Genomic DNA, 26,329 nt, shown 5'->3' with positions numbered 1-26,329 from the left:
TAAACAAACGCCCCTGTGTATTTTGTATTCAGTTATAGAATGTAAAACAAACCAAAGAAGACAGGGCCCCAACTAAGACTTGACATTGAATAAAACACATGGATAATATGCAATAGAATCTCTTATTCCGTGTTATTGGTGCAAACGATTTTACATGTTCTCTCCATACCCATCGAACCGAGGCCCAGTGTGCTACAGGCTGTGCACGTTAAAGATCCCTCGACAGTTGGAAATCGAAAAAGAGCAGGTTAATGCCGCTGTCCTGGCAAAATTTCCCTCAATGCACCCTGCATGGCGTTGCCCGTCTTCATTAGCCCACATGGTGCAGAAATGTAGGACATAAAACTCCATTCATTTCATTTTCATTTCATGTCCATACCCATCGATCTAACACCCAGTAATGTAAGACTAGAGTAATAGAAAGATTTTTCAGAAGCCCTCCTCCCACCAGCTGCTGTAGCCTGGACTTGGAAAGGCATCACTCGTTATACATCACTTTCTGAAACCAAGAAGAATTACGTTCAGACCTTTAAATATCTTTAATCCCGGGCAATATCGCCAATAACATATATTTAGTCTGACGTCACATTTAAGACTGTTAGAGCTATATTCTGAAACAATCTCATACCGTAATGGGATCTACAAATCAAGTTCTACCAAGATTAAAAATTGCAGGGTGTAATCAGACTAATCAAGCTCAGACAATACCTGATTATAGAAAGAATTTCTGACACCTCGAAATCAATAAATATCTAATTGGTCCGACTTCTATTCTATATCATCCTTTAATTAATTACATTAAGATCCATGTGCTTTATCCTCTTCAGAATCTGACACGGTTAATCTGAATGGCAGACTGGTCAAGGTGGTGCTTACATCATTGGGATTAATCATATTTATAGTCTGTGATACCAGCATATTTTGGTGGCGACGGTTAAAGGGGCATAGGTTGTAGGTTCGGAGTGTGAAAATCTGATAACCTTTCCTTATTATTCCGCTCGACCCAGCTGTAACCGCATGTAAGAAATCTATAGATGTTTTGATCTTTTAAACGTACCGTCAAATAGATATTCATGAAAATACTCGTGTAAATATTCACATGCCGATATACTGATTTTATGACGTCATTGGTAATATCTGACATAGGAAGATCTAAAAAAAAACTGCACACTATAGTCTAATAATATAGAATAATTTCCTTTTTTCTCTGATCTTTATGGCTGCAAATACTGAAAATACTACGTTATTTATTATAGATAACATAACATTGTCAACTCGTAAAGCCACCTCTGAAATCCTTAGAATTATTTCTGTTTTTGTCTGGTGGCCGAGCACTGCTATCACCTCTTATTTTGAGAATTGTACTTTAGAGAATCGCACTAAGGGAGGCAACTCAGTTTATTAACATTTGAAAGGTATGAATTACCCGAAATACTTACGGCGCCTACTGAGCAGAATGAGAGTAATTTTGTTGCTTTATGACGATTCAGTGTCAAGGTTCGGTATATTCATAACAAATATTTTCTAAAAATACTAGTACAACACTGGGTCACACTACCTTTTTGATTCATGATAGAAACGAGCATTACAGGAAGTTTTCATGATTTATCATAATAATACGATGGAATGACTTCAATTATTTTCATTCTAACACATATTTAGGGCAAAAAACGTAAAAAAGTATTTTGTTTATTAATTTTTAAAATTGATGTCGGGATACAATTGAGGGTACAAACCATTTTTCTAGTGGGGCTTCTTCGCTTTTTCATCTTTTTAGGCCAATGAAGACATGTAACGCCATACCAAGTGCTTTGATGTATTGATAGTCTTTCTTTCTACTTCCGATTGTCAAGGAATTTTCAACTTCAGAAGTGTAACTCTCGTCACAGATATCTATAATAAGAGAAATATATTTTTTCATAACTTATATTATATATTCACCTTAGTATTCCCCACCGTGTTAAGCATACCTTCAAATAGCATCCATCTTTTCTTATTTCCACTCTTTTCCGGCCTCAAGAAAATGATTCTGCGAACGGAAATTGCAGTCACAGAGCGAAGAATGACTCTATGCAAACTATGAAAAGATTAAGATCTATCTGAAAAAGAATCAAAGCGTCATTCTGAATAGAAATGTCAAGCCCTGTATTGTGGTATCTTACCTTTGTTAGACACGTTGTATAATCGTATCAGATTAATTTTGATCAATCTGGTCGACCAATTTCATAAGTGTAACAATATCAATCAATCAGTGACCTGAATAATGTAAGTTTATTTATGAAAATTTTCTTTTCTTGGGAGAATCATGTCTGACTTACTATGAGAGGCTTGCGATTATGACGCCTCAGCAGAGTTGCGACATTTTGAATTTTAGCCTGGACAGTCCCCCCATTTTGCTAACCTGCCCCTATTTGTGCCCCCAGTTTCACCGCCACTGAGACCAACAGTATCGAACCATCCAATTGATCCAGATCCTACTACCAACTACCACGATTACCAACAAATTACCTAGTCTGTGATATCCGCGGACGTTCACTTGTCATCTAACAACGAACAACCATCTTTATCGTAGAGTTGTGATGTTTCTGACACCGGTTTCAAAAGGGCTTTAAGACGTAATTGTGTAATTTATATTAGAGAATATACCATAATTTACCTGGTTTTAACCTCAATTCTATAGAAATATTGGTCCTGGATGAAGCTGATAGGTATGTTATGACAAAAATAATAATCGTGTCAGAATTGCGGATCAATCATATCTGAAATTATAGATTATTGGTCTTACAGAGGTTGATGCAGTTGTTTGACTAACTTCAGTTAAGACTTTCTGTGGTCACTATTACAAAATATAATATATGTTTATTTCAGATTTATCAGGATGTTAAAACGACTATTTAAAGGAGTTAGGCAAAACGGTCTTTATTTTATTGCAAGAAAATTTGTGTACTACAATTTCTTTGTAAAATTGCATCTAATAATAAAAATTTCCAATTATCATATCTGATATAATGTAACCAGTGAATCAATTTTCTCGAGGGAAAGAACGAGGAAAGAGAAAATACGTTACAATCAGAATGTTTGTTTTGTAAGAAATAGTCGTTGATATTTTGATGTAATGAATATACCAGAATGACCGAATTCCTGAGACTTGTTTCATCATTCCTATCTTCTTCTTCAAGTTCCTGACATTGTGTCTTACTAGTTCGATTCCTGACATTCTGAGAAAAACTTCAAACTGTCTTGCTGATATTTATTTTTTTAAGACAATATTCTATTTACAATAATATGAAAAGGATTGAAGAAAAGGATTTCGCCTATACAACCCTGTCCAATTTCCGTATGTATAATATATAAAATTAAAATAACACATATTCTGTCTTGCTGTTATTTTTATTCAAATCACGAATATGTCTAGTGCATCATAATACAATATCGTATATTGCTCCATCGCAGTCGTTCGCATGTGACAATAAAGCTATGCCCCGTGCAACTGGATGCGCACTTTAAAGATCCCTCGACAGTTGAAATTCGAAAAAGAGCAGGCTAATGTCACTGTCCTGGCAAAATGTCCCTAATTGTACCCTGCATGACGTTGCCCTTCTTCATTAGCCCACATGGTGCAGAAAAGTAGGACGTAAAACTCCATTCATTCATTTCATTTCCATTGTACTGACTGTTGCGTTTTAAGGGTTTTCTAATAACTGCTTACAATATCACATGATCAGATAAGGTGGTCCACATGGCCAAATTTCAATATCTTACGAAGGAATAAATGATCCTAAAGATTATGTATACCGTCGAAACGTTGTGTTAAATATACCCAGTGGAAGCACATCGATCATCATTAATACTTTTAGGCCTGGCCCCGTATTCTCGAAACGATCTTAGCACTAGGATGTCCTAGAATCAATGTTAGAAGATTAGAACTTAGGACATCCTAGCGCTAAGATCGTTTGAGAATACGGGGCCTGAACTTGAAATCTAAATTTTTGAACATGAAAATACAGTTTGTCACATCGCCTTATTTTAGCCTTTCTTACAATATTGACATTGTTATATCGCTGACCTATCAGCATTCGGTGGTTTGTTTTATATTAAGCTCAGATTTAAAATAATGTTCTAGAAAGATTTAAAAAAAACAGCGATTTCTTTATGATTACACTTAAAGGGACAAGTGCGCGAAGTCTCAGAAAAGTGACCTTTATTTTAAGCTAAGCCGATCAGTAATAGTCTTCACAGCTCACCGTCGAAATTCCAAGTCCAGTATTATCCGTGTTTATCTGTCGTTTTGAGATATTCTGTGTCATATAGAAAAGACATATATAGAAATTTTTCACAGTGAGTAAAATTTCTAGCTAGAAGTATTTTTTAAGGAATGATGCGATTTTCGTACATTTCTTGTACTCCGGAAGATTATTTACATATATTCAATACTAAAATCAACGCCCCAAAATGGCCCACCTGTCCGTTTTAACACAATGCTCGGCAATAAACACAAAATGTAACATGCTTGTCGGAGTGCTTGTATGGAATGATCTCCTGGCTTCTGTTACCGTGCTTCCTATTAACTTGTGAACAATTGGTCTTATATTGCTATTCTGAATGTTGTTAAATAATAATAGTTAAACTACAAAATCTACAAAAAGTTTTGAAATATATCATATAAACATTGTACATGTATTATTCGTTTAAAAAATACCATTGAAAATGGTTCCAATATATTATTGTGTCATTTTAGCTCAGGTCGAAAAGTTCATTATAGAGGAAATGTAAACTTTTGATGTCAGATTTACATTCTTGGAGACTTTATGAATACGACCAAAACCGATATAAGTTCTTATTAGAAAACCGTATATATTAAATTGGTCTTCTGCAAAACAAAAAACGACAGTGATATTGATGTGTGGGTTGTAGCTTTTAGTTCTTCTTTAATATTATCAGGTTATAACAGGATAGAAAGTGTCACAAATTGTGATAAATGTGTTTATAAATCCGGGAGATTAATCCAATATAATTTCAGATTTTAACAGTTTTTTTTTCGGATTTAATACGTTTATTATCCGTGTCAGCAAAAAGTGGTAATGTCGCCCACTATTTCATTATCGAGTATTTTAGTTGCTAATGAACCAATTTTCACCTTACCAAATTACCACCCAGACTATTTTGACCATTTCAATTATATGCCACCTAGAAAATCTTTTTACTCGGCTTTCCCCTGTCAGCAAAAGGGAAAGTTTCTGGTCGTTTTAACGAAAGAACAAATGCATCGAGTCGAAATATTCTCTTTATCCTCATATATAGTGGACTATGTTTAAAGGAATACCGCCTCATAACCATAACATTTATTCTCAAACTCGGTCAACAAGTGTATATTGATTATATTCATCAGTTATACTTACCAGGTGCCATAACTAAAGAATAGATTCTCTACATTCTATTGAAGTAAATAATTATTGAAACACGCTTAATAACATGATTCAAAATGAACTATTACTTAGTTTTATGGATTTATTGGATTGTTTTGTATAGTCATGACACCTAGTAAGTCCACTGATGATCAAAGACTCGTTTAATTTGGTCACCCTAAACCGTAGTATACCTTTACCACTTTTAATCAATTTACACTCGATATAATCAATCTAATCTAGCCACTTAAAATTCTCCTTATTCCTTGACCCACACTATGGCCTTGGTTAAATAGTAAAGATGACTCCTTGACCCTAGGGTAATGCGATTGAATAAGGGTTTTGTACAGATTTAACCCTAGGCCAACGGGAATAATAGACTATACTTTGGTGATTTCCTGTTAATCTATTCATTCAGATGGCACATGATTTGCTATTTATAGCCGTTTGACGTCAAACAATATCAAGGGGATTTCCCGGATCGAAATTTTATCTTCAAGACGGTAGAGGTCTTATTGAAAATAAATTCTTATCTAAATATTTCTAAGTATAATTTTTTGCCTTTTGAACGCATCAATTATTCAAGCTATTTTTTAACTGCCTAAAATGTATTTCGTATCCCCCGCTAAACATATCTCTTCACAGATATTGAGACGCAAATGTCCCGAACCGTGTGAAACTATTCTGATCAACTACCAGCGACGAGTAATCGCAGTATAAATAGTAACGGTAAATATTACGCTGTTGAGGTCAGGGTGTTAAAATATAGTCACAAAATAAAAACAGAGGACCCACGACACAGGTTAGTTAACACAATTCTATATTTATTTTGAAATTTCACGTTAAATTGTTGATCGTGTTCAGGAGTTAGTCCTGTATTTCTAGCGTAACACGATGTCCCAATTACTTTTTCGCCTAAAGACAACGCCTGTCGTGATGTGGCAACTGTGATATAATAAGGACATATTTGTGACTGAGAATTTACAAATTATGGACAAATGATGGACAAAAATCCGCCAATAAGTTACTTCATTAGTGCAACAAGGTAGGCTTTAGAAAAGTATGATCATATCAATGTTATATTATATATTGTCTAATGGGTGATATATTATTTCTTTGTCTTCTTGACTTGGTGTATATTATTATATTACATACAAGCTTATACCAATAACAGTATATGTTCAGTTCATTGATCGAAAATAGAAACTACAGAGTGAGTCAGAAAATGGGCTGTCGCAGATATGCTCAGCTATGCCCCTCGACTAATTCATTTATCACATTACAAAGGGAAGGACTCTGTTCACGAGCCCCCCTTGGCGATTCTGTGGCCCTTACTCGACCCTCACCCTATGTGCCTGTGCTTTCGTAACATTGCTTATCCGCAATATTACAACCTTAAATTCCTATGATTTGTTGACCAGCGCAGTTGATAGTAAGTTGGATTGTCTGTGGCCAGATCGCAGGTTTGAGTGTTATAATATTGTCACCACTAAAATAATGCCACTATACAGTGTTTATTCAATAACGCAATATTTTGAGATTTAAATGAATTTTTTAACCTTAGTGGCATTAATTGAACTGCACTGAACTAGTGAATCATGACAGGGAGTTGAAATCCTAACAAGACAAAGGATAATGTGAAACTCTTAATTTGAATATTTTGTGAATATGTAAATTGTCTTCCTCGATGTGCGACTTCTAAAATGTCATTAACGTCTCGGAGGACGGTACATCATGGGACTTAAATATTGTCTTGAATTATCTCAGTAATATACACCTGGGTTGCTCATAAGATATTCACTGTAATGGGATGGTGTCAATATTACCGGATGTCTACACCTTTACCACCTCCACTCCTGAAGACTGTCACAAGCTCCGATTTATTCAATGTTACATAGAAAACAGAATATTCATTCATAATCCTAGCGTGGGAAACTCATCTTTATTTATGAATGAAAGTGATGTAATTTTACTCCTCGTCACGTCAGACAGCATCTCATTTGCATTTTTATTTCTACTCGCATTTATTGACGTGTGTGTGGGTTTGGAAATTCACACTGTTTCAACCCCAAGAGTATTACTCTGTAAAGCGCAAATTTAAGCGCAATATTGTTTCATTTTTATAGGAAGTAGGAGTTTAATTTACCATATAATATGTAGGATTTATATAATATACTTCTTTTGAGCAATGTAAGGCAACGTATTTGAGCATTTTGACGAGAGACCTTGAAAGTGTGCTCTTCATTATAATATTATCAATTTAACATTTCACACCGACAACATGTTTGAAATGACAAGACCTCGCACAATTCGTCATGTCTTAGTGTACTGTTGTACTGACAGAAGGTTACACGTTGAAGACCATTTATTCGAAATTAGAAAGAAATGCTGGACATCGGAGTTGTCTATACAGGATTTCTTTCATAATACTGAACGCTTGTCCTTTTCAGTTACATGTCAGAAGGGCATATAATGTAACAGGCTTACCGGGAGCAGTATAATCTCCGGGAAAAGCTTTGAAAAGTTCAAGGACGAGTTACGATTACATGTACTTATGTACTTATTCTGATCAATTAGGAAGTTCAATAATATCCTGAAATTACCGTATTGAAACCTCCACTGATGTACATACACACAAGGGGTTATCACGTGTGCAAAACATTCTTTGTGTTTAACGCTTTCAATGACGTCAAGGTTTTTAATGAAATTGGTTGACTAATATTCCCCTTTCCGATAAAATAAGAAATCCCAGATAGATCCTATATCTATTATGATCAAATCAGTGACATACAAATTTTAAGCAATTTCTAAAGTACAGTCAAGCTTTTTCGAACATTCTTCCGTTTTCAGTGTGGTCCTTTAATCAGCGACCAGTAAAGAATTTCAAACAATATTACCTCTATGTAACGTTAACATATTGACGTGGCCAGGGGCAGTGGTGTATTTAGGGGGAAGGGGGGCATGGTGAAAATGAAAAGGTTATTCTACTATCACTGCAAAAAATCGCGTAAGATGTATTTTCTCCAGGTGGAGGCCCCTATGACCACTGCCGGGACCAGTACCGTCTGAAATCCACAAGGGGAACCGAAGTGCTTGGGTAACTTAGTTATATCACAGATTTTCTCAATGTATCTTGGTTCTTTGAAGATAACGCACTTTAGGACAGTGCTCTATTTACACTTCTTAGAACGTCCAAAAGAATAATATTATTTGATCAGCCTGTTTACAAGACAGTGTAAAATGGTGTTATTAAGGGCGGCAGGTTAACTGAAGTGTACTGAATTCAATATATATAATTACCTGCAATACAATGCTGTTTACACAAGATCATTACGTTTTCAAATTGTCAATATTTGCGAGTAGATTTCCATTTCTGTCAGCTATTGTCAACCAAAAAAACATTTACGTCAATGAAATTGGCAATAAACCAATATGAAAATTGTTTTTATTGTCATTAAATAGAAATGTTTTTACATTGTGAGTTTAACACAATCACATGAAATTTTCACCACCCCTTACTGTGTCGTATGTTGTGTGTATATATCGTCAAGAAGGATTTTAGCCTATCAAACTTGATTTTTTACGGCTTTTCCAATTTTGCCTTTTAAATATTAATTCACAATAATTGTTTAGATTTCATGGACTGGCGTATATAATCCCCTTTCATTGATACAATATCATTCAAATTATATGACGTCACGAGAACTCTGTTATAGATACATATACTATAAAATTGATTTTAGAATCCCAACCGCCCAGTCTGCGATATAAGCTTATCCAAGAAGCAGACATTCACTTGTCATCTACCATCCTACATACCCCAGCTGTCCAACTAGGTCGACAGATATAGGTATAGATTGTTAATTATTGGTACTCAGACATACGACAGAAATTATATAAAAATTTTGGGAATAACTGAAATTAAATGAATGGAGTTTTACGTCCTACTTTTCTGCATTTGGGAATAACGATTTAATGATACCATCTAAAAGCAGGAAACAGGATACTTCTGTGATTTTCTGATTACTCATTAAAATTCCTACGCTGTGGGTGAAACGTGTAACTTGTGATAAACGTCAAGTGATAAGTTATTAAACGAGTGAGTAATGTCATTTGACAGAACAATATTATGCGTTATGTTTTTATGTTACTCGGTAGACGGTAAATATTATAATATATCGATGTTATTTTTTATGTCAAGTTTCGTTTGAGAATTCGGTGTCGTGTTTCTTCCTTCTTAAATCATTATGACAACTTGGGGATTTTGAAATAAAAAATTCTAGCAATTTTCATTGGATGGTTTAAATTTCTTACGAATATATTCTGCGTTGATTGGTTAATCCTGGATAATAAAAACATAAATATGTACCTGACGTTTATCCACTTTTGACATTCACAGAAAGAGGAGTATTTCCCACTAGATGTGGTACATGTACAATATTGTTTTGAGTAGTTTAAAATCTGGGCCTTATTTTCGAAAACTTAACTAAGATGCTTTTTGATTTGACAATTGAAGAAATACAGGGGGTGGGGATGTAATGTAATTGAGCAAGAGTCCTAAAAGGGCTGACAAGAAGAAAAAGTTGGAAACCCTACATCTAATTGGATGATAAAACAATTGAAATTGATTTTAGTGATTGACCATTCAGATGACATGAAACATGAAATATCTTGAATTTGGTTTCGTGAGTAATTTGCCAGAATCGAAATAGCTTCGATTTTATTGTTTTACATATTTACACTTTATTGGGCTAATTTTGACATCTTATGCATTGACACTATTTAGTATTTTTGGCCTTGACCGATTAGGAATTTAAATCATAGGCCTACATCATGTAGCTAATTAAGTTCACTGATGAGTATTTGTCGAGGTGACCAGGTCAACGATTTACAATCAAACAATGCACAAAACAAATATTGATAAGATAAATTATTATCATTTTGGATTTTCTCACGAATTAAAGTACATCACAAAGGTTCGGATGATACTTTTAAGGTGTTTGGTCTGGTTTTCACTCTTGTGAGAACAGATCGGAAACGTTGACATGGAGAAAGTGGCATGTAGTTATGATGGGGTCATGAAGCGTGGTCTTTACGTTTTAAGAGCATTTTGACAGATGCAAATGGGCCAGAAATACTGCTGTTCTTTTGCTCGAAAGATTTTCCTGTTTGTATCCTACGTTGAAGGCCTTGAGTTGTACAACCAATAGTCAATCAAGGCGGATAACTTTTATATTTCATTATTTCATATTTGTATTTCAGAAAATGGCAAGCGATCAAGATAACCACCAATCTATGGAGAAAGAACTATCATGTACGCTATGTTTGGAACTTTATAGAAATCCTGTTATGCTACCATGCCTTCATTCATTCTGTTACACGTGCCTAGAAGGGTTCGTGAAAGCCAAACCATGTGTTAAGAATATTTTAAGATGTCCAATTTGTAGAATTGGTGTAGAATTAATCTCAGCCGACCTTAATCACTTGCAAAAAAACTTTCAACTTGCCAGTATTGTAGATGTGTACCGACAAATCAGAGGAGAATCCACTACGGTAAGGGTTACGATTATTTCTGAAAATTTACTGTCATTTCTTTAGAATGATATATTCATTCGATGAAATCACCCTTTAGTCAATTTGCAGACGTTTTTTCTGAGGGATTTAAGAAACATTAAATATGAAGTTGTTCTGTGTTTAATTTAACCTGCTATTGATGCAAACAAGCAACTTATTTTTAACAATGCAACTTTACATGGTGCGGAATCCTCATTAAACCATGCGAATCGCATATCTTGAACACAAAAGACATTTAGTTTAAAATTACGTAGTTTTTTGTATTGTGTATGCAATTTTACTCCTATTGCTTTTACAGAATAAACAGTCTAAACCAGTGCAGCAACCCGAACCTAAATTGGAAGTGGAAAATGACGACTATGAAACAAGAGAAATGCCGCCCATTCTGCCTCTACCATCAAATATCGTAGATGGCCATCTCACCCAGCCTAATTCATTCTATATAGACTCGGATGCTGAAAGCACTGATGACGAAGAGACTTGGAATGCAGAGTTTGACACTTTAAATCGGGATTTTAATTTCTTATGGATAGGAACATTGCGAGACTTACAACATATTCGACTACCGGTGTGGAATCCATCAACAAGCAATGATACATCTGAAAATCCAGCAAACAGAGTGATTGTGGAGACTTCCCAACAGATACCAGCAGCACGACGAAATGCTCTAATCAGAAACTTTGGGTCCAATAACTTACAAACCAGTAATAGTTCTGCTCGCACTGGAAGTTTTCTCAATACCCAAACTGTTCGATCCAACCACATATCCCGAAATCAACCAACACGTAAAAGATCTAAAATCGCCAATTTTTTCCGAAAACATTTTACCCGTTAACTAGCTAGATGTGTGTTCTGTACACGTGTGATGTTGAAGGTTTGTCATGTTCAAAATCTGCGCCCTGGTATAAACAACACCAATACAACGGTTGAATTTCCCAAAATCTCCAGTTAAAAACTCCACCCGCAGGTTTCCTTGATTCCTGATGATTCCATTGGTTTTATTGAGGACTTGTTTAACCGTAGTTGCTTAATAAACGAGACAAACTGATCATTACAAACTGCTCATAACAAACCCTGATACTCGTTCTTTACTGTATTATTTATGTTATTGAAAATACAAACTGGTTAATGAATTAATGAGTTTTCTAGAAACAAGAAAGTGCAAAAGGTTTCAGGTGATTCACAGAAACCCAAAATGATCCGACCGACATTGCATTGCCAAGGTAGGTGGAAGGAAGTATTCCGATCCACTCGGAATTGCTGTTCCCGACCTGACTTAACCGCCCACTGCCACGTTACTTTTGAACACGTCCTAATAGAGAGTAAAAGTAAAATCGTTAATGGCACAACGGTTTTTAAGAAGTCACCCGAATCAAATCGGCAACTCACTGTATCAATGGGTTATACGTTAAAACATTTAGCTTGAATGCAGACCGCATAGTTGTAGCGATTTGTGCCAGCACCATTTCCGGACCCATGCCTCGTGATTTCACTCTTCGTGTACCACGTGCGTGCACTTCTTCTGTTTTCGTCTGTATTGACCATTTACGGACCCTTACCTCGTGCCTTTACTATTTCTATTCTCTTTTTATCGATTATCCCGTACCATACACCACATCGGATATTCGCGGCTTCGGACGCGTTGAATCACCTGGCCCCCGGTTCACTAATGTTGAGCCCGTTCTAAAGAAAAGTTAATGAAGGGAGGTAACTACAAAATATGTCGATGCAGGAAAAAAAGATTTACCGTTTTGTCAATAGCATTCAGACGATAGGATTCCACTAATTCATTTGCCATCTCTTCCCATGTTAAAACACGAAATTCAACCTTCTACATCTTTTTCAAAAATTTCGTTGAAAGCTTTCCAATGTGTCGAATGAAAGCCTGACCAATTCTCAATGTCTCCTAAAAAATTCAATAAAGGATGACCATGAAAATTTTGAGCTACTAAAATTGAAAGTAGACTACTACCTGTTATACTCATCCGCTAGAGTTTGGCAGTTCACAAAACAACTATTTTTAGAATTATCCTTCCGCCTTTAGGTCTCTCATCATCTCACCATATCTTACAAATAATGCAATTTCATACATCAAATTCAAAATTTAGACCAAAGATTACTCAAAAATAGGCATGCAAAAAACCCAAAAGGGTGAGAGAAAGAAGATTTCGAAAAATAGTCTGGACTACATTCATACAATCATTTGCATGAAATGTTTTAGTGGAGTGAGTCCAACTGACGAATGGATCTGTAACGAATTATCGAATTATAGGTTGTAGGAGTCTCGAAACATGGGATTCTGTCGTGTCAAATTTTAGGTAGTTATTATTTGCTTCAACATGATACAAAAAGTAAATACGAACATTTGTTAGTGGATATAGGGCCTTGGAATTAGACTCACATTATAAGCAGGATGGCTAGGATGGTGTCACAACAATACAGAATACACGCCCTTAGAATACATGCCATTAATCGATAGCAAAAAACTAGTGAAAATGGTCCAGTCGATTTTACGATACAATGTAATATGTATCTAACTTATCATGATCACGTTATATAAAATGACAACTTCTGTACTAAAAAGAGCAAGCTCTCTCTCTCTGTTCTGTATTCGTCAACATAGCATCCATATTCTCTTAAATAAGTCCGAAAAGTGGATATTGGATACAGTGAATCACGGTCCAATCTATTTTTTTATAAGATGACGTGGTTTAAACAACGATAGATAGATATCATTACATTCAGATTCAGTTAACCAATTCAGAATTGAGGAAAATGCAATGATTGTAGCCTGAGGCGATGTTTGAGTTATCTGTACCAATATAACACCTATATACAGATATTATATACAGGTAAATCTAATTAGGGAAGTTCATTAACAATATTTTGATTAATTACCTTGGTATTTTATCTATTAACGGACTAATATAAACTTTCACTATACGTCCTAGTCACCGGATGTTATTTTTACTACCGTGATTATGCAAATATCAAAAGGATTTCAGTCATAGTGGATGAATTTTGGGGTAAGTTATTTCAATTATCTATATCAATGTTTGTAGCAACCTATTCAACAATTCAAATTTAATATCTTATCTTCTTACAAGTTTGTTTATGAATTACTATAATTTAAAATTTGGTTTTCTCACCCGTACACGTGTCGGTAAAACTGAAGCCTTCATTTTGCACTATTCTGATAGCATGTCTGACACCTGTTTTACCCGCACATGATGTTTGGTTTGCATAATGCTGATGGTAGAGCTAAAAAGTGTTGTTTTGTTTTACTACAGTCAAACTCTGGATAGATAGGTCATTACATTCGAGAGGGCTGTAATAAATACAAGAATTTCTAAATCAAATATCACCTTCACGATTTTGTAGACAGAAATTCACTCCCACTCTGTAACACTGTGAATTTGTCAGATATCATACACTATTTAATTGTTTTTTGTTGTATATTGGACTATTAGGATTCGAATGTTGCACAAAGACCAAATGCTGTCACTCATTTTTTAATCATCGCAATGTTATTGAACATCACGTTCCTCTGTACCACTATTGCAGGTTCAGTATTATCAAATTTGTACTCGCTCTTTTCGGACCACAATACTAATAAATTCACAGTCATTAATTAGTCCTTCCCAGCTTTATTTTATTCAAACGATTGTTTCGTTTCAGAAAAGATTTTATTCTACCTGGTTTAAATGAAACTTTCCTGTGATACGATGAGGTTTCGTACAATATTCAAAACGTTTCTTGCATTATTTGCCGTGTCAAGTTTGGTAACTGCCTGGATTTTACTCATAACGTTCTCTCATCCTATCTTACAAACCAATATGGCGGCCTGGAAACGGACGTTACGTCATTCGAAATATCTTTGCCCCAATGTTTTAAAATTAATGACTCGTGGAAAGTGGGTGGAACAAGAAGTGAGTGCTTTCATGAAACTTGAAATGGATGTTTTCTTGGAGAAAGCCAGAGGTGATTTTTATCTCCCTGGAACCTTACAACGATTGGATGACCATTGTGGAAACGTGACATTTGATTGGTTAACTGGAAATCAAAGACCATTGCTGTGGTTCCGCGCGCTTTGTGACCCTAAGGGTGCAAAACCATGTTGTTATGACAACGTGTGTACAAGTAAATCTATTGAACAGTGTAAATGCCCCGGGTGTTTAGACATGAGGCAGCAAATAAATGCTGAGCATGCGAATTGGACGCCAGAGCACCCAGATTGTCATCCTCCAGAAAGAACTCCTAAAGATATGTGTAATATTTTAAATGGTATGACTATTTATTTCGTTGGTGATTCGTTCATTCGACATTTATACACAGCCTTGTTAATGCTGGTGAAAGGTAATATGTATGATGGAGCTCTAAGGAACAAACCTATACCGCAATGTAAGTATATACAACATTGTTTCCTGCATGTAAAAGTTTAAACTCTATCTAGGAATTTTGCTTTATGTTCGAGAGTGACAACTTGACCATACACGAATATGCATGCTGGCTTTGAGGGAATTTAATTGGATTGCATTGTAATTAAATCCTATTGTTAAAGAAATTTGACCTATCGAAATCTAAAGCCATGACATACCAGTTATATTAAAATCTTTATTAAATATGCCCAGTTATTTTATTTTTAGCTCAACTCTAAATACAAGGATTCAGATTACACTCAAGTCCAGTTGAGGTAGATCTTCATTGTCCTATACAACCTCCTTTCACATTGATTATACACTGTCACTATAATAAAACCCCAAAATATGATAGAGATTTTTCATTTTATTGCATTTTTTAATGGTGCTGCTTTTTACTATTTCAGTGACTCATACAAGATGTGTTGGAATGTATGTATTCAGTGACGCAGAGTGTCGTGCTTGGATTAATTTCAATGCGTCTTTGTGTAACAATACAGTGCACATGCAATTTGACGAACTTCCAAAAGTAGAGCACGTAATGCATGTCTCAACCAAAATGCAGGAATTAACTAGAAAACCGAGATCGTTGTTTGTATTCGGAATCGGAATACACAATGATTATAATATAAGTGCAACAACCAACAATTTTTTACATCCGTTATTACGTCATAAAGATAGTAAAACGTGGCCAAGATATTTGTGGCATTCCGCGCATGCGCCTGGATTATTAAAAACCCCTCGTATTCCGGCTCAGAGTATTGACAGTGTGTTAAAATATAATCATCAAATTGAACACTATTTGAAACAAAGTAACGTCCCTATCTTACAGTCGTTTACCTTAACCAAAGGAGTGAACAGTTTTGATGGCGCACATTATGGTTTGGGAGTCAATTTAGTAAAATCACAAATTTTAATTGAATATATTCGAGATTTGAGATCTAAGGAAAATTGGTGACAGGAATAAGACGAGTTTTTGTTCAATTATAAATTACAAATTGTTTTACAAACCATTGCATTTTGATATTTAAAGGGAGGTATTAAAAATTGTTATGAATTTGATTTGGACTCACTCCACTAATTCATTTGCCATCTCTTCCCATGTTAAAGTTTTACAACTTTTTCCAGAAATCTAGTTGAAAGCTTTCCAATATGTCGAATGAAAGCCTGGTTAATCCTTAATGTCTCCTATAAAAAATCCATAAATGATGACCATGAAAATTTTGAGAAGACTACTACCGGTTATACTCATCCATTGGCAGTTCACAAAACGACTATTTTTATATTTCGGGGAAGGGAGGGTTTATTCTCCCAAATGTACAGGCCTAGGGTGGAACAGACACTTTATTTAGAAATTGGGATTGCTGGTTGTATTGAACGGGACAACAAAGGGTGCTATGCCTACATTATGGTGAATATTTAGTCCTATAGGTCTTGCTGTTTTCAATCCAATAGGCTTCCCTAGATTGACAGAATTTGGTAGTTTCTTCTTTGCAAGTCAATTTCTATGCGCGCAATTGGGATTAGCTGATACAAACATTTCCATGAAATGTTTTAATAGAGTGATTCAAGTGGATATGATTTCTTTTAAAAATACAGGGAACTAACTCTCGCAGTGTTCCTAAATCAAAATTATAATACAATTCATAATGTTATAAATCATAGATTCATATTGAATTAAATGAAAGAAGCCAAAGAATTTCAGATCGCCTGAGATAAACTTGGGTAATTTAGAAGACTTAACTTCCACCTCCACAAGACCTTTCAGAGGCATGTGTGTGTGTGTATGTTTTTTTTAAATCTTTACGAAACACCTTATGGTACTTCTTCTTGTTGGAGTCCACTATACTATACAATTTTTACCGTACTTTGGACGAGATTTTGATGAACGGAATTGTCTTGCTTTTTTTATCCCTAGATCTTTTTGAAATTTCACATGGTTTAAATACACAATAGTTCGAGGACCCTGTTGGTCATCTTCACAATACCAAGCTATTCTGAACGTCGTCGGCAAGCGGGGGCCGTTATGGCTCAGTTAGTTAGCCGCTTGATCGCTAACTTGAAGATCCAGGGTTCAATCAAAGCATATGTCGAGTTAATAATTTTTTCTCTGTCTGTCAGTGATGCAGGTCAGAGGGGCTGACACTAAGTGTGAACATTCTCGATATTCATTCCCGGAAATTGAGAACAATTTCTGACACCGACAAAGTGTTAATGCTACAATATGACATGTTGGTGCATTGATGCAATAACAACAATCTTGTAATTGGTTGAGAGCATACATCGCTTTCTCTGATAGAAAATATTCAACGCACGTAATTCGACCGCACAATTTTAAGCTTAACAAATTCGATATCAAGTTGAGTGTGTACCAAAACATAAAAAAGATAGGTTGTCAGGCAATGTAACACGTGACACGTCCACTGGCAGCTGTTAGATAACAGTCTTCAGTGCCTAAAATACGAAATGTCTTAGTTGTTTATGCGCAATATGCAACAGTTTTTTTTCACAATATCATGGAATTTATCAACATCAGGGATGTAATATTCATCTCGGCCGGTTTGTTCAGGTTGATAAATCCTCGTGTCATCTTCACCAAAAATCATAGTTTGCCCTTTTAAAGTTACAGGTTAGCCATTTTCAAGGGTGATGTGAGTTTTGAATATATGTAAATGATCTTTAGAAGTACTAGAAATGTACAAAAATCGCAAAATTTCTTCAAACGAGGAATTTCACTTTAATAACTTTATTTGGCAACCTATTTAGACAGAAGTCTAATTTTCAATAGGTCCCACTAAACTACAAAATATATACAAGATTACAGAAAGAATAAAATCACAGAAAATAAAATAAAACATATATACATTTACAATGTAACATGAATGAGGAAAGAAATATAGAAATGTAACCACTATGTTTCCCCACGAAACTGCGAATTATATACTAAGTATATAATAAAAATACAGAAAATTTCATAAAACATAATATATACATTAACAATGCAACACGGATGTGGTGAAAAATATTAGAATGTAAACACTGTGTTTCTTATATGATATATATGATGGTATAAGTTTTTTAAGTAAAATGAAATGGTGAGAAAAACAAAAGAAACGGTTATAAATGCTATGGAATCAATAATATTAATCAGTATTGTCAGTAAGAACAAACTTCTTCAGTTCTTGTTTAAATGTATATAAAGAAGGATTATGTTTTACAGTTTGTGGTAATGAATTGCAAAGTAAAGAAGCTGTATATTGAAATGTTCTCATCATAGCAGTTTTATTACATTTCGGTATGTCTAATGTTCGGAGTGTTTCTGATCTCAGTGTCATACTGGTTTCCGTTAATTTTGATCTTTCCGTAAATTTATTGTATAAATATTCAGGGTGTCCAGTTCGAAATATTTTGAATGTCATTATGCCACGATTACATCTAATACGTTGATACAGTGTCAACCAATTTAAAATTTTTAATAATGGTGCCGAAGGTGAATCATGTTTTTTCATCTAAAATACTACTTGCAGCACGTTTTTGTAATTTGTATAAAACATCTAATTTACTCTTATTGGAATTACCCCAAACTGTAGAACAATAATCAAAAAATGGTAAAATATAACTATTATAAAACATTTTACGTAAGCTTAATGGAATGCATTTTTTAATTTGACTGAGAAGGAAAATTTTAGAACTTTAGAAAATTTGGAAATCCCATTCAAGATGGTGGTCAATAGTATAATGCCTAATAAATCAGTATAAGTAACATTCTCTATAGGTACATTATTTACAGTTAATGCTAATTGGTTATTTGTTGTTTGCAGATTGGAACCAATTAACATATAACCTTGGTTTTTGTAGCATTTATAACCATCCCATTATCCTCACACCAGGTTTTAATGTTAAACATATCATCTTGAAGGGTGGCATTAATACAATTTAAGTTATGGTGAGAAAAGTGTACAGTACTGTCATCAGCAAAGAGGTCTGTAGCACAATTTCTAACATGAAATGGTAAATCATTGATAAAGATGAGAAAGAGGAGAGGACCAAGATTTGACCCATGTGGCACCCCACATTTTACAGAATTGAGGTCGGATTGACATGCACCTAGAGATACTCTTTGCTTCCTTGAATTTAAATAAGATTTAATCAATGTATAAGAGCTGTAATGGAATTTGTATAATTTCAATTTTTCTACCAGTAATTTGTGGTCTAACATACCAAAAGCTTTACTAAAATCTAAGTAGACAACTCCTGACATTTCCCCATTATCAATTGCATTAAGCCAAGAGTCACACATTTTTTGCAGTGCCAAAGTGCAGTATTGCAAGAATGATGTTTCCGGAAGCTAGATTGAAATTTATAGAAAAGTTCAAATGTATTAAAGAAATTTGTAATGTCTGATCTTAGCATGTCTTTCAGGTATCAGGAAAAGTATTTTTGGCTATACATAAATTAACAATATAAGTTAGAGAAGTAGTAATATAATCAGCTGATAAACGTAATACCTTAGGACCAATAAAATCAGGACCAGTTGATTTCTTACAATCAAGTGACAAAAGTAAATTAAGAACGTCCTTACATTTAATGTAATCAATTTTAAAATACTGATTTTGTGGAACTTTGTTTGAAACATGGTTTTCAATACAAGTAATATTTTCACGAGAAAGGGGTTTATAATTTGGTTTAATATCATCGGTTATATTTGTAAAATGATTATCAATAACATCGGCAATGTCATTAAGGTCAGTATATTCCGTATCACGGTGTAAATTATTTTCAGGATAAAGATTAGTATTAATTTTACCCTTGGCTTCATTAAAAAACTGCCAATTCTATTTTTTATATATGTATTTTCAAGATATTTGGCACAGTTTCAGGATAATTGTAGACACACGTGGATTTGAAGGCTCAAACTTCGACTGTGAGCTATGGACAGTATAACTGATAAGCTTAACAAATTCGATTTCTGAGACTAAGGTACGATTGGTCAAACAGATGCCTGGTCCTTTAATCACAAATAAGGAAAATATTCCTCACATAAAAATTGTCTTCCTTCATCTTTGTTCAATTCAACACTCCATTTAAATGGATGAAAAAATAGATGACTGGTATTATAGAAGTTTTGATAATAATTTCGCTCTTGATCCCAGAGATAAGACCCAGCTATCAAAAAAATATCATCACTTGATGTCAAACCACCAATCAAAACAGGTATAGCTATTTCTAGAAACAATTCATGTTTAGCAAATATATCAGCATAATATATAAAATCTTTGTTCATTGTTCTAGGGAAGTATGTTATATCTGAAAAACCATAAACAACAGATTTAGTAGAGTTACCAAAAATATTTAAACGATTTTCAATTTGTAAATAATCTGTTAGATATTCGGGTGTTTTATTTTGGGCATGTGGATGTTTTTGATGAGAAATGATCTCATTCCAAGCACTAGTAAATGCTCTTTCACCGAACCATTTTTGCCAGTTGCCCCAACTATTTCGTTCACCAAGTTGCACACGATATAATTGCCCTGTCCACGGCTTGTCTTGGGGTAGTTCCAAAACGTTCCACGAATTAAATAACACGTCATCACTTAACATGAGTATTCCCGAAACGTTGTAGTCTATTTTCATAGCAACAGACACACATTTATATATTTGATATCCCATGTTGACGGATTGTTCAATAAACGTTAGATTATAGTCTAAATATTGAGTATTCGATTGAAATTGTTGACTATTGTCACCACAATAAATTATATTAGTAAACGTTCTAGAATATAATTCATGTAAAAAACCAACATGTTTGTAAATAGGATGATTGAAAACTATCAACAATAAAATATCTTCAATTCGTTTAAGAGTGGGTTTTATTTTCACCTGTTTGTCACATATATTTGTTAAATTTTGAGTTTTAAGGGAGACCTTGGGTGAATATTGGATGACCGCCGTGGGAGACTCGTTCTGCTTTTTATCCAGTACCGGAAGTGTGTAATTGAGTCTATTAAGGTCGCCAAACCACGCCAATAATAATTCAAGATTAGACGGTTCCCATATTTTATACTGCACAAAGAGTTTGGCAAGTTTTATAGCACACTGTGGAATAGATATATAACCATTACAAGTGTGAGAGTGAAATATCTGCTGATAAATGGAATAAGGTGTAGAGTTGAAGTTATAATTTCTATATTTGGTGTTTCCCTGAGCTATAACAGACAAATCTTCACCGACTTGTTGAAGTAAATATTGCTTCCAATAACTTGTAAACAGTGCTGCAGCCACTGTAGTTTTAGGGAATATTACAGAATTCCAGAACGAGTCTCTATGATAGATCTGTGATTCTGGTACAAATTTTAAGAAAATGCCACGTGACACAGATATAGATGGTACAGCTGCATTCACATTTTTCTGTATAGTTACCGGAAATGACGTAATATCTGTCAGATTAATACTAGGAAGGATACTAATGACACTTTGTTTACAGTCAGTCAAATTATAAATGAAACTACCACTCCTATCACCAGCATTCACGATTTTAAAATGTAGAAATGGATTAAAATTCTCCGGTCCTGAATATCTTAAACACCATTTGTGATTAAAATCTATATTGAGAAAATCACTGATTGTTTTTAAATCATAGATAACTGTAGCTCCTTGTTGGATGGCGAATAAAATACCAATATTCTTTCTGACTGTACTTGAAACGTTGGAATTTTTCAGATACATGGCAGATTTGAAGTTGAGTTTTTCCTGATCTGAAAGACCATGGAACCGACATTTTGCTTTGCTGAAATATTGGAAATATTTTGAATATTTTTGTATGTTTTTCCTTAAAAGGTAATATTTTGAATCGTATATTATATATCAATGAAAGTATCTAAAACCATGCTCTATTTCACTCATTTCTAACACATTGAAATATATCTAACATTACAAAACCGTGTTATTTGTGGTAACCAGGATGACCCTTTACCTATGAGAAGATATTGTAGATGACAGTCTGTTCTCTTAATCTTTTGATATTATAAATATATTTATACAAAAAAAACCTTGTTAGCGTTAAAAAATTATAACTTTTTAATCCAATAGAGAACAATGTTATTTTGTGACAACACTGATATATTCCTACAAATAACAACTGTGATAAATGATCACCTACCTCCATTGTGTTCTGTATAAATCGTTACCGATAACTAGAACAGTATATCCAGAATTATCACAGAATTTCTTCTCACTTGTTGATGGACTTCTGTCTGTCTCCAGAATCACCCATATATTTCCCTTGAAAACTGCACCGAGGTGTGAATTTCTAGAAATTGTATTCTGGGGTAATCTGAAAGATTAATCAAGATGTTATTGTATATGTTGTAGCCATTGTGTTTAGAGACAACAGCCCCTGCTGACATTATTTAACCTATTTCCCCCTGTTACATAGTTGATAAGTTATATATATATGTAACTTGAACAATTTTTTTTATCTTGTAAAATCAAACAAATGCAATGAGGTAGACATGAATTGTGTCAAGTAGCCATCGTAAGTCACTGAATATGTAAATGAGTCATAAAACATAGTGAAAAGAAAAAAATACATCTTTGTCCATTACACTACATCCGTAACGATAAGAGTAGCTGTATACACCTACAAGGTTACGAGTAGCTTTATACACCCACAACGATACGAGTACCTGTATAAACCCACAACGATACGAGTAGCTGTATACACCTACAAGGTTACGAGTAGCTTTATACACCCACAACGATACGAGTACCTGTATAAACCCACAACGATACGAGTAGCTGTATACACCTACAAGGTTACGAGTAGCTTTATACACCCACAACGATACGAGTACCTGTATAAACCCACAACGATACGAGTAGCTGTATAAATCCATTACGATACGAGTACCTGTATACACCCTCAAGGTTAGGAGTAGCTGTATAAACCCACAACGATACGAGTAGCTGTATACACCCGCAAGGTTAGGAGTAGCTGTATAAACCCACAACGATACGAGTAGCTGTATAAACCCACAACGATACGAATAGCTGTATAAACCCACAACGATACGAGTACCTGTATACACCCGCAAGGTAAGGAGTAGCTGTATAAACCAACAACAATAGGAGTAGCTGTATTAACCCACAACGATACGAGTAGCTGTATACACTCGCAAGGTCCTGGTAAGGAGCAGCTGTATAAACCCACAACGATACGAGTAGCTGTATACACTCTCAAGGTCCTGATTAGGAGTAGCTGTATAAACCCACGACGATACGAGTAGCTGTATAAACCCACAACGACACGAGTAACTGTATACACTCGCAAGGTCCTGGTTAGAAGTACACCCACAAGGTTACGAGTAGCTGTATATACCCACAACGATACGAGTAGCTGTATAAACCCACAACGATACGAGTAGCTGTATACACTCACAAGGTTACGAGTAGCTGTATACACCCACAACGATACGAGTAGATGATAAACCCACAACGATACGAGTAGCTGTATACACCCGCGTGGTTACGAGTAGCTGTATACACCCACAACTATACGAGTAGCTGTATAAACCCACAACGATACGAGTAGCTGTATACACCCGCAAGGTTATGAGTAGCTGTATAAATCCCACGACGATACGAATAGCTGTATTAACCTACAAGGTTACGAGTATCTGTATAAACCCACAACGATACGAGTACCTGTATACACCCGCAAGGTTACGAGTAACTGTATAAACCCCACAACGATACGAGTAGCTGTATAAACCCACATCGATACGAGTAGCTGTATACACTCGCAAGTTTCTGGATAGGAGTAGCTGTATAAACCCACAACGATACGAGTAGCTGTATACACTCGCAAGGTCCTGGTTAAGACCTGTAGATTATACTATGAATAGAATGATATAATTGTATCAAATGAATATATATCTGAACATTGGTGTATAAAATGATAGAATAACTTACCTAGAGTTGACAGCATGATGTAATAACGGAATCTGCTGATCCGTAACAAACGATTTTTTTTCATCTTGGTTCCATGCCAGATACCAGATGCAAATAATTAAAGTTAGTATCAGTAGGTACAGACTTCGTTTTCTTAATACTCTGTTAAGCAGCTCCTTTTTATACCCCTCTCGCTTGAAATAATAAAAAGTTCTGTAGCTGTATAATGATATTTCAGACAGATTTTGGTATTATTACAGACCGAAACTATGCAAATAGCTAACAGGGGCTGGAATAGAGGCAGATGTTTCATGCTAATATTATTATCACCTTACTAAAAATTAACAAATTATTTAAAAATATCAATTTCTATAGAATTACCGAATTATCGCAATAGAGACAAATTAATATGCGACATTTGTCACATTGAATTCAAGGGCATTAATAATTAACTCTTTATTTTACATTCAGCCTATGGGGACAATATAATGAATGAATGAATGAAAAAGAAAAAAAACAATACCTCGATGGTTTAATTGACACAATTCTAAAGGATTTGCGAAAGAATTTAATGCATTAAGGTCTGTACATGGAATACTTTGGTAAATTTGAAAAAATGAAAAATTGAGAGGGAAGAAGCTGGTTGATCACCATTATAAAAATGCTTATTACTCCGGAGAAAGAAGGATACGAGGCTGTTTTGGTAAATTTTCTCTCATTGCACACGTATATCGCGTGTTTTGTATTTCTAATATTCTCGAATGTCTATGTAATTCAATTACAACCTAAAAAACTTTATTCATGCACCGTGAGATCTCGTCACATCAAAATAGAAAATAGAAAAACTAGAATAAAGGAACGGGTTTTTCATCAGAAAACACGACGTATACCCTGTTCAAACAAACAAATGTTTGGGCGAAAGAAGAAAACGGACGAGTTACAGTTCAGTGTTCGAAGTCCCAGAATTATTGGTACGTTGATTTGTGTCTGCATATCGTTATGAAAATGAAATTCAAATTTATTGCTGTACCCATATGAGGACACTATGCATACATGGGCGTCGATCCGCTGACATTTCGTTTCTTCTTAACACTCAAAAGTGCAATTCTAATACAGATTTTTTGACAAATTTTTTCTTTCGACTCGAAAATTGTTTCATCACGGAATTTGAATGAACTGCAGAATATAATGTTGTGGTTTTCGCCATTTGATTACAATTACTTACGAAAATTTGATATATAAAATGCATAAGGTCAAATCGATATCAAACAGGCTGAATGTAACCCCTTTGTACTTGAGACATGGTCTTCTCTATCCTCAACTTATTTTATTTTCTCTGTCATATTCTTTCTAATATATGTACGTAGGACAAGTTATACAGTTTTCCAACCTTAAATTATAAACTGAGCACTTCGTCTATCAGCTCAACATGTGCAAAAAAAGAATAATCGGCTCTAAAAATGGCATTTTTGGGTCGATTTTCTTCGGGTTTTCATTTCTAGAATCTAACTGTAACTCCTGATATGATAGCACTTAAAAAATTTCGAAAATCGAATATTTGTTGCACACATTTTTCGGCCGAATTTTGCAATTTTTGACCCAAAAAAAAAACTTTTTCACTTTTTGTCTGATAAATCTAAAAAAAAATTGAGCAAAGACAATTTAAGAATGTAAACAAGATTGTATAGTCAAATTTTTTACTTTATTTCCGGTTTAAACGGGAAATCGATTCTCACTTCCGGTTGAACTACTTCCGGTGTAATTAATTTAGCGCGACGAAACTTATATGAATCGATAACCAAAGTTATGACAAAAAAACGAAGAATATAAAATCCGGTCCGAAGGTGATACTTTGGTCGCCATTTTGATTTTTCTGAAATGCGTCAGAATCTATCCAGAGATAACGGCTTATCCGATTTTGTTAATTTTGGTGTCAAATGAAAGAAAATGAAAATCAGAAAAAAAACTGTCGGAGCCGATTT

The 26,329-nt window shown here is 34.6% G+C and overlaps 3 protein-coding genes across 3 annotated transcripts; 2 read left to right on the top strand and 1 right to left on the bottom strand.

Moving 5' to 3' along the window:
- Window positions 1-10,661: 10,661 nt before the first annotated feature.
- Window positions 10,662-10,937, top strand: LOTGIDRAFT_68744 (hypothetical protein; the record flags this gene model as incomplete). Its single annotated transcript, XM_009045900.1, has 1 exon — window positions 10,662-10,937. A coding segment is annotated over one exon (276 nt), but the record flags the coding sequence as incomplete, so codon positions are not given.
- Window positions 10,938-14,815: 3,878 nt separating this feature from the next.
- On the top strand, window positions 14,816-16,458 carry LOTGIDRAFT_228111 (hypothetical protein; the record flags this gene model as incomplete). Its single annotated transcript, XM_009045899.1, has 2 exons — window positions 14,816-15,380; window positions 15,805-16,458. 2 exons carry the CDS (start codon window positions 14,816-14,818, stop codon window positions 16,353-16,355), a joined length of 1,116 nt encoding a protein of 371 aa, XP_009044147.1. The 3' UTR covers window positions 16,356-16,458.
- Window positions 16,459-20,411: 3,953 nt separating this feature from the next.
- Window positions 20,412-24,432, bottom strand: LOTGIDRAFT_152458 (hypothetical protein; the record flags this gene model as incomplete). Its single annotated transcript, XM_009045898.1, has 4 exons — window positions 20,412-22,185; window positions 22,558-22,731; window positions 24,102-24,279; window positions 24,369-24,432. 4 exons carry the CDS (start codon window positions 24,430-24,432, stop codon window positions 20,412-20,414), a joined length of 2,190 nt encoding a protein of 729 aa, XP_009044146.1.
- Between the last annotated feature and the right edge of the window lie 1,897 nt (window positions 24,433-26,329).

The sequence above is a fragment of the Lottia gigantea genome (assembly GCF_000327385.1).
Source record: "Lottia gigantea unplaced genomic scaffold LOTGIsca_1, whole genome shotgun sequence".
Classification (NCBI taxonomy): Eukaryota; Metazoa; Mollusca; class Gastropoda; family Lottiidae; genus Lottia; species Lottia gigantea.
The sequence above is the reverse complement of the archived record's forward strand: the minus strand, read 5'-3'. Positions and strand labels throughout refer to the sequence as shown.